The sequence below is a fragment of the Cololabis saira genome, chromosome 17 (assembly GCF_033807715.1).
Source record: "Cololabis saira isolate AMF1-May2022 chromosome 17, fColSai1.1, whole genome shotgun sequence".
Taxonomy (NCBI): domain Eukaryota; kingdom Metazoa; phylum Chordata; class Actinopteri; order Beloniformes; family Belonidae; genus Cololabis; species Cololabis saira.
This window is the reverse complement of record NC_084603.1, coordinates 42725682-42734393: the sequence shown is the minus strand read 5'-3', so window position 1 is coordinate 42734393 and position 8712 is coordinate 42725682. Positions and strand designations below refer to the sequence as shown.

Below are 8712 nucleotides of genomic sequence, written 5' to 3'. Positions count from 1 at the left end.
CATCCCCCCCCTCGGAGCGGGAGAGGAAGTCAGGGGCCGCCATCTGACCCCACTGGCCTGTGGTCCCCGGGTCTCCCAGGTTCCTGGTCCCCGGGTCATCCAGGTTCCTGGTCCCCGGGTCTTCCAGGTTCCTGGTCCCCGGGTCTCCCAGGTTCGTGGTCCCCGGGTCTCCCAGGTTCCTGGTCCCCGGGTCTCCCAGGTTCCTGGTCCCCGGGTCTCCCAGGTTCCTGGTCCCCGGGTCTCCCAGGTTCCTGGTCCCCGGGTCTTCCAGGTTCCTGGTCCCCGGGTCTCCCAGGTTCCTGGTCCCCGGGTCTTCCAGGTCTGCCCTCCTCCATACTCCTCCTCAGTTTCCTTGGCCTGGTTCTGGAGTCTCTGCGCCCCCCCTGGGCCTCCTCCCGGGGTCTGGGGTGTGTCCGGCACCAGTCCCTGGGCCAGGTCCCTGAGGTAGACCACCTGAGGCTGCAGGGACCTCAGACTCTGCTGCTGGCTCCTCAGCCTCTCCAGGCCTTTAGCGCTGCACGCCTGGCGCTGCAGGAGTTTTTGGGTATGATTAATTTTTATATACGTTTCCTCCCTCACACCACCCACCTCCTGCAGCCGCTTTATGGAGCCTTGCAAAAGAAGGAAGGCTGTGACCCAGTGGACTGGACACCTGACCGCATCAGTGCCTTTGAGGGTGCTAAGTCTGCCCTGGCCAATGCAGTACTTTTAGCTCACCCTTCACCTTCAGCGCCCATTTCTTTGACAACCGACGCTTCGGACATAGCAGTAGGGGGGGGGGGGTCGTAGAGCAACGGGTGGCAGGAGTTTGGCAACCTCTTGCATTTTTCAGCCGCAAACTACACGTTGCTACCAAGCAAACCAATCACAGTCCTCTCGGTCTGCGTTGGGTCTGCGTTGCCTCGATGCATAGTTCCATTTTTTGGGAGGTGCACGTCAGGCTACAGCGTAGGCTACGGAGAGATTCCCGCGTAGCCGCGTACCCTACGGCGTAGGCTCTGTTGATTTAACGCAGAACCATAATTCAGCCTTACGAAGATATGTGTGAAATCAAGTACAGGGATGAAGAACCGGCGCACTCAGACGTGGGAGGACTCTACAGCGATGGAAACACAACGTGTTTTTCATGAAATCGCTTCAGTGTGCTACCCAGTGCATGTGATCATAGCACAAGCACTAGAAATGGAAATCAATGGATGCCTCTCTTCCAGGAAATAAGAGCCATAAAATGGTCCCTACAGAAATCTCAGCAACCGACACAGCTATTGTCAGTGTTTCCTATGACACTGAAGGCTTCTGACCTACGGCCAGTATGTGACGAGTTCAGAGATAATGGATTGGCTTTTGTTGCATTGATTTCATACTGTAAGTGTTTATAGTATTAGGAATCTAACAGATGGAAAAGACTCCTATCAGTTACAGGGGAAGCCACTTAGCATTAAATTGTGCCAAGCAAAGTATTAAATTAGGCACTCCTCACAGTTTGGGTCCAGTATGATTAACTCTCATCCTTTAAAACGAGTTGTGCTTAAAGTAGAGGAGGTAGTTTAGAATGCTGTGACTGGAAGTGATAAGGGCCCAGAGTTGCGAAACTGAAATCAAGAAATTACTGAGTTTCTGAGCCAAGGACTAAACTGTTTGAATTGCAGTCATCTGTTCCTGTTGGTCTGCTGTTGGGCTTTGGGTTTTGTCTGCCCCTGCTTCCTCAAGCATTATATCCCATATCCAGTCTCTTATATTTCATACATCTTACATGAGGTTGATGATGAAGTTTCCAGTTTAGTGTGAATCTGAATGGTGGTTAATGTTCTAAAATTGAATGTAAGCATCTGATTAAACAGTCCCACTTTGCATTTGTAACTATGGTGTATGAAAGTATTGATGCACGACTCAGTATGACCAGACTAGTAGATTTGTTCTATCCTCCACTAGAACTCAGTATGAATGTACTGACTTTCTTTTATCCCTTCATAATATTTTAATTTCAAAGTCCTCTTATTTCAACATGAAACTTCCAAGAGTTGTCAAAAACTTGTATCGTATCAGTCAAACATTTGGATGCATTCTTTCATAAATCATGTGAGCGTGTCTCAAATCTCACTGGCAATATGACATAAATGTGAGTTTATTTTTGTCTAAATCACAATAGCATGATGTTGTCACACGTTTGGCAGCTTACTGCCTACAAACCGGGTGTTGCTTATATTACTTTACCAAAGATTCCAAAAGGAAGCCAACAGATCCATGAGGACTTTTCTTCAACACAATCCCTCATCCTGAGCAGGCACCGGTGACTGGAAAGGAAACTCCCTTTCAACAGGAAGAAACCAGACTCCTGAAGGGGTCATTTCTTTTTTATAAACTATCTGTGAAACATACTCTGGGCTGATTTTATCTCCATGCTCAGTTTTGTTCTGTAAGTGTGGTTCAGCTCCTCCCCTGAGTCGTCGTCACCACGTTGCTCTGTGATCTGCAGCACATGTTTTCATTTAGAGACTTTTTTTCTTTTTTCCATAAGCGAGGGAACTGGGGCACTCCTCCCTCAGCGTGAGTGCTGCGGTGCCCAGGCTGCTACCAGGAACTCACAGCTGCAAGGAACTACTGAAACGCTACTTTTCTGCCAACAAAGTTCATTTTATGTTTGTGGATTTTAAATATTTCTCTGAGTTTCCTCGCTCTCAGATGGTTCTGCAGTACATGGATGGATCATAAAAGTAAGAGTCATATGTCCTGCCTCGGGGGTTTAGTTTTCATGACTACATTCAAGAATGATCCTTTGTTCTAAAACCAGTGAGAAATCCTTGGCTTCTATCTTTTTTGGGTTTAATGCTTTACTTTTGTTTAGCAAATATTTTTCTGCTCAAAGTATCTAAAGCAAAGACTTTTATGAAACTTTTGTCTCACTGATTTTTATTTCGGCGCAGTGATAGTCCTCCGAAGCAAACTTCTGTCATCCTAACATCATCCCAACATGGCTGCTTATGCACTCGTCACAGAGAACTTTAAGTTTGCATCTCTCTTCTTTAAGAGTAAAGATGTGATGATCTTCAACGGCCTGATTGCCCTTGGCACTGTCGCTAGCCAGACTGCATACAGTGTTTTTGCTTTTCACTGTCCATGTTCCTCAGGGAGGAACTACCGTTACGGTCTGGCAGCCATCGGAGTTCCAGCCCTGGCCTTTTTCCTGGTGGGAATAATGATGAACAGGCACACCTGGGACCTGGTGTCTGAATGTCGGCTAAGAAAGTGTCGAAAGCTGTCTGGAGCTACGGCCTTCGCCCTGTTGGGCAGCATGGTTGGTCGGGCTGTGGTGGCTCCAGTCACGTGGGCCAGCATCTCTTTGCTGCAGGGCCAGGCCTACACCTGCGCCCTCAGTGAGTTCGTCCAGCCCGGGACTCTGGACGGTTTCCCCGCAGGTCAGGAGTGCGCGGTGATGGCAAAATTCCCGTGTAAAGGAAGTGTTCCACCGGAACTGCAGGGTTTCTGGCCAGAAATCGAGCGACGGTTAAAGTATGAATCCCAGGTAAAGCAATTTTTACAGTCACATAACATTTAGCTTTTAATATTTGAATGCACTGATTAAACCAGAGCTGTGAGACTGGACAAACCTTTCCCCTCTTATTCTCAAATCTGTCTTTGATTCCAGGTTACTAGTTGCTTATAATAACAACAACAACATCAATAATAATAACACTGCAGATACAATAGGGTCCTCATACCCTCAGTGATAACTCAGTGATTTGTAGCCACAGCTGCTACGTTTGTAGCCACAGCTGCTACGTTTGTAGCCACAGCTGCTACGTTTGTAGCCACGGCTGCTACGTTTGTAGCCACGGCTGCTACGTTTGTAGCCACGGCTGCTACGTTTGTAGCCACGGCTGCTACGTTTGTAGCCACAGAGCTACGTTTGTAGCCACAGCTGCTACATTTGTACCCACAGCTGCTATGTTTGTAGCCACAGAGCTACGTTTATAGCCACAGGTGCTACATTTGTAGCCACAGGTGCTACATTTGTAGCCACAGCTGCTACATTTGTAGCCACGGCTGCTACGTTTGTAGCCACGGCTGCTACGTTTGTAGCCACAGCTGCTATGTTTTTGTAGCCACAGCTGCTACGTTTCTGTAGCCACAGCTGCTACGTTTGTAGCCACAGCTGCTACGTTTGTAGCCACAGAACTACGTTTGTAGCCACAGCTGCTACATTTGTACCCACAGCTGCTATGTTTGTAGCCACAGAGCTACGTTTGTAGCCACAGGTGCTACATTTGTAGCCACAGGTGCTACATTTGTAGCCACAGCTGCTACATTTGTAGCCACAGCTGCTACGTTTGTAGCCACAGAGCTACGTTTGTAGCCACAGCTGCTACATTTGTAGCCACAGCTGCTACGTTTGTAGCCACAGCTGCTACATTTGTAGCCACAGCTGCTACGTTTGTAGCCACGGCTGCTATGTTTGTAGCCACGGCTGCTACGTTTGTAGCCACAGCTGCTACATTTGTAGCCACAGCTGCTACGTTTGTAGCCACGGCTGCTACGTTTGTAGCCACGGCTGCTACGTTTGTAGCCACAGCTGCCCTGCAGACTGACAAAAGCGCCAAACGGCCCCTCCGACCACCACCAACATTCATACACACTCAAACACATTCACACGGGGCAAGCAGGGTAAGGTGTCTTGCCCAAGGACACTACGACAGAAACTGGGACGTTGCGGGATTCGAACCGCCGACCTTCCGATCATTGAACGACCCGCTCTTCCACCTGAGTTACTGCCGCCCCATATTAGTTGAGTTTCTTCAAATGTGAACTTGTACAGATGATTAGAACGGCCTTAGAGACTTTAAGGATTGTTATTAGCTTGTAAGTTCTTCACAGCTTGATCCATACTGTCTGGACATGATGCCTAGCACGTCTGATGTTGTTAAAGTAAAACTAGAACACATTGAAAGGTTCTCGGACATAAGAAAAGACTGGCTAAGAGTACCAGAAAGAAAAGTGAAATAAAGGTTAGTAATTCCTGATTCATTGACTGCAGATCTCACATTCAAGTTGCTGGAGTACTGTTGTCAGAAGTAGTTAAGCGACAAGTACATTTGATGAATTTATCAAATTCTTTTCTGTGAAAACTCTTGGCAAGAAATGTTTACTGTCATAAAGATGTAGACTTGACAAAAAAGTGTAGGTCCTGGTGCCAAAGAGCAGCCAGCGTAAACATGATTCTCTGCTTTCTTACAGCTGATTGGCTGGCTGCTGGTGGGAGGAATGTCTCTGATGGTTTTCATGATTCTTTGTGTCAAACGCTGTACTTCTCCACTCGGCTACCAGCAGGAACATTACTGGTCCCAGTACCGCTCTAACGAGAAGAGCATGTTTGAACGGACGGCCTCTGTTCACGCTCGCCTCCTAGCTGCAGAGAACGTCAAGAGCTTTTTTGGCTTTGTGGCTTTGGAGAAGGACGAGAAGGAGCAGCAGATGGAGCACCAGAGTGCTGGTCCAATCTGCAGCACCAACTGGAACAGAGTCACTGGCGTTTACCTCTACAGGGAGAAAAATGGGCTTCCTTTGTACAGCAGGCTCAACAAATGGGCCACGTACAGCCAGGAGAACGATGCTGAGGCCCTGGAGAAAGAGATGGATGTGCTCAGCTGCTAAGATAGATGCTAACATGGATGCTGACTGGATTACTTCTCCCTTAACCACATCTTAATATTTGATTGTTTCAGGAGCTATCTGAAAATGATGCACAAATCATGACTCCTTTGGACAATACCATCCAAAAGCCATAGAAGATCAAAACCGTATCATAATGTATTTGTGTGTGTGTGTGTGTGTGTGTGTGTGTGTGTGTGTGTGTGTGTGTGTGTGTGTGTGTGTGTGTGTGTGTGTGTGTGTGTGTGTATAAGGCATGTATAAGAAATTAAAAACCTCTGGTTATCTACAAGACAAAGGTCTACATTTATTTTGTTAAATTGTCTGAGCAATATACTGGTGACACAATCTCCGAAACAACTATATGATAGATTATACCATCATTTTATCACCATGGTTACAGTAGAACTAGATTATACCATCATTTTATCACCATGGTTACAGTAGAACTATATTATACCATCATTTTATCACCATGGTTACAGTAGAACTAGATTATACCATCATTTTATCACCATGGTTACAGTAGAACTAGATTATACCATCATTTTATCACCATGGTTACAGTAGAACTAGATTATACCATCATTTTATCACCATGGTTACAGTAGAATCACACCAGAAAGCAGGTTCATACCGTGGGTGAGAACAGGTTTGATTCAGAGAACTGTTTTTTTACAGAGCCATGGTTGGCTGGAACTCTTTACCAGTTCATATTTCTCATGTAGGTAGCAAAGATTGGTTTAAGATTCAGTTGAAACAATATCTTTTAAAATGTAATGAATTATGATTTTACATTTAGAAAGGAATAGAATGAAGTTTGAATAGAATTACAGGTAGAGTAAACCCTATCACAATAAAGGTGAAAAGTGGTCAAGAATGATAAGATAAGGTCATTTCAGGCAGGTATTGTTTATGAAGGTGTTTTATTTGATTTCATTTCTATGTATTTATGTGTGAGACTAAGGGAGATGTGTCTATTATTGTTTTGTTTGTCATGTATAATGTATGTGTGTTGTGTATTAAGTGTTCATGTGCGTGTTGTGTGTGTGTCGGACCCCAGGAAGAATAGCTAATGCTGTTGCTAATGCTAATGGGGATCCTAAATAAAACAAACAAACAAACAAACCTTGACACTTGGATAACAGTTTTTCTCCGTGGCTTTGGTGCATTTCTCACCACAGCATTAAACTTGGCACCACTGCTGAGCAAACTGCAAACATGATAGATAACCTGCAAGAGCCATTCACTTTCTCTAAATGGAAAGTCAGTTGCACAAAAGCAAATCAGCACTTCAAAATGGGTAGTTCATGCCTCAAAAGCAAGTATTTATGTCAACGAAAGTATGAAGTTATGAAACCAGCATCTTTGAACAATCAAGTCAAAAGGTTTGAACATGTTTTGATTGTGACAGATTACATTACTTCCCAATGTCATACCAAGTCAAGACAGCATTATGTACCATGCATGGCATTTGGAAAACTAAAATTAAATAAAAATCCAGACACTGAATATGCACTGTACTTCCTACTGTATATTTGCAACTGTTAACAGCATTGAGCAGCAAGTAAAACAAAACATTTACAACAAATATGAACTCCTTCTGGCTCAGTAAACCTTACTGCAGTAGTTTTGAAACTGAAAATACTGTAGAACAGACAGTTCTGCAAATCAATCCTGGTCAACGACACGTCTGGACACATATCTTCATCTACATCACATTGCACAAATGCGTTCCTCTTGCTGCGGAGGATAACGAGGACCTCTTCCACCTCTTCTAGGTTGTCTTGTGATCCTTTTTGAGCTGCAGAAAATCAAACAACTAAAAGTAAAAACGTAAACATGCTACATTTTTGCAGTACTGTTAAAAAAAATACATGACCCCTTTCCTTTCTATTACACTACACCACACCAAATCTGAGCTACACTTCTAGTAAATTGTAAGTCTACATGTAAAAGTTCAAAAGGTCCTGTCCTCTTGTATGACTGTAATAGTGCAGAGGAAATGAGTTTGTGCTGAATGACCCTGAATTACAGTCTGCTCCGCTGTTCTCCCGGGGATAAACGAACTGACGGTGGTTCTCCCAATCCCAACCAGGATTTACCACATGATCAACAAGTGTTGCCCTGATTTCATCAGGAATCTGTCTATGTGCTTGGCCTCTTCTTCCTCTTCCTTCCCGGTTTTGTCCTCTTCCTCCACACATTCTCCCCCTCTTCCACGAGGCTGACCTAGCATGTATTGCAGTTTTGTAGCTGCAGTGTGCACCTCATGCCGGTCCTGTCTCCTGTTTTCTACATATTTGTAAAGTGGGGGGACATGTGGTCCCACTGTGAGTGACTGGGAAGAAGAGGCTCATCATTGGTCGCTATTAATAGTTCACACACCCCGTTTCATCAGTGTAACATAAGGTGGAGAATATTTTCATGGAAACACAATAAAAATATTTTTTAAATGGATGTACAAAATGTTGCCAACACGATTTTGTGTACTATGAAACGAAGATTAGTTGTATGACAAATGACTATAAAGCCTGTACAAGTATAGTTAATGTTGACAGATGTAATAAAAGCAAGTTAATAGTGATCAAAAGCAAGTCAAACGTGATCATTTAGCAGATATTTGTATTTACTCAATTGCTTCAATGTCCAAAAGCATATGCCACTGGATGAAACAAAAAGAAACTGCCACTAGGTTGCGCTCAAATGACTAAATATTGTGAAGATTGTACTGACTGTTGGGCAAAGTTTAATTCTGTTGTAAGAAAAATCTATTTTATCACTTAGATCCTAAATATCCAAACATTATCAACCTGGTGATTATTTTGGGTAAATATCTTATTCACAGCTTTTTGTTTGCTTTTGTTTATTGTGTGAATCTGTTATCTTCACCATTTTTGCTGTAATTACTTACTTCCTAATTGTATACCTTTTTCACCCTATATATACCCTATATCACCATATATATATATATATATATATATATATATATATATATATATATATATATATATATATATATATATATATATATATATATATATATATATATATATATATCAGTAC

General features: G+C 43.7%; 1 protein-coding gene across 2 annotated transcripts; it reads left to right on the top strand.

The window, feature by feature from the left end:
* The first annotated feature begins 2569 nt into the window (after positions 1-2569).
* Positions 2570-7009, top strand: LOC133463465 (calcium homeostasis modulator protein 2-like). Of its 2 annotated transcripts, XM_061745016.1 has the most exons (3): positions 2570-2714; positions 2925-3523; positions 5233-7009. In XM_061745016.1, the coding sequence occupies exons 2-3, from the start codon at positions 2972-2974 to the stop codon at positions 5647-5649; spliced, it is 969 nt and encodes a 322-aa protein (XP_061601000.1). In that variant the 5' UTR covers positions 2570-2714; positions 2925-2971; the 3' UTR covers positions 5650-7009. The 2 variants fall into 2 exon arrangements, with proteins under 2 accessions (XP_061601000.1, XP_061600999.1); XM_061745015.1 differs by having other exon boundaries at positions 2570-3523.
* Positions 7010-8712: the final 1703 nt, after the last annotated feature.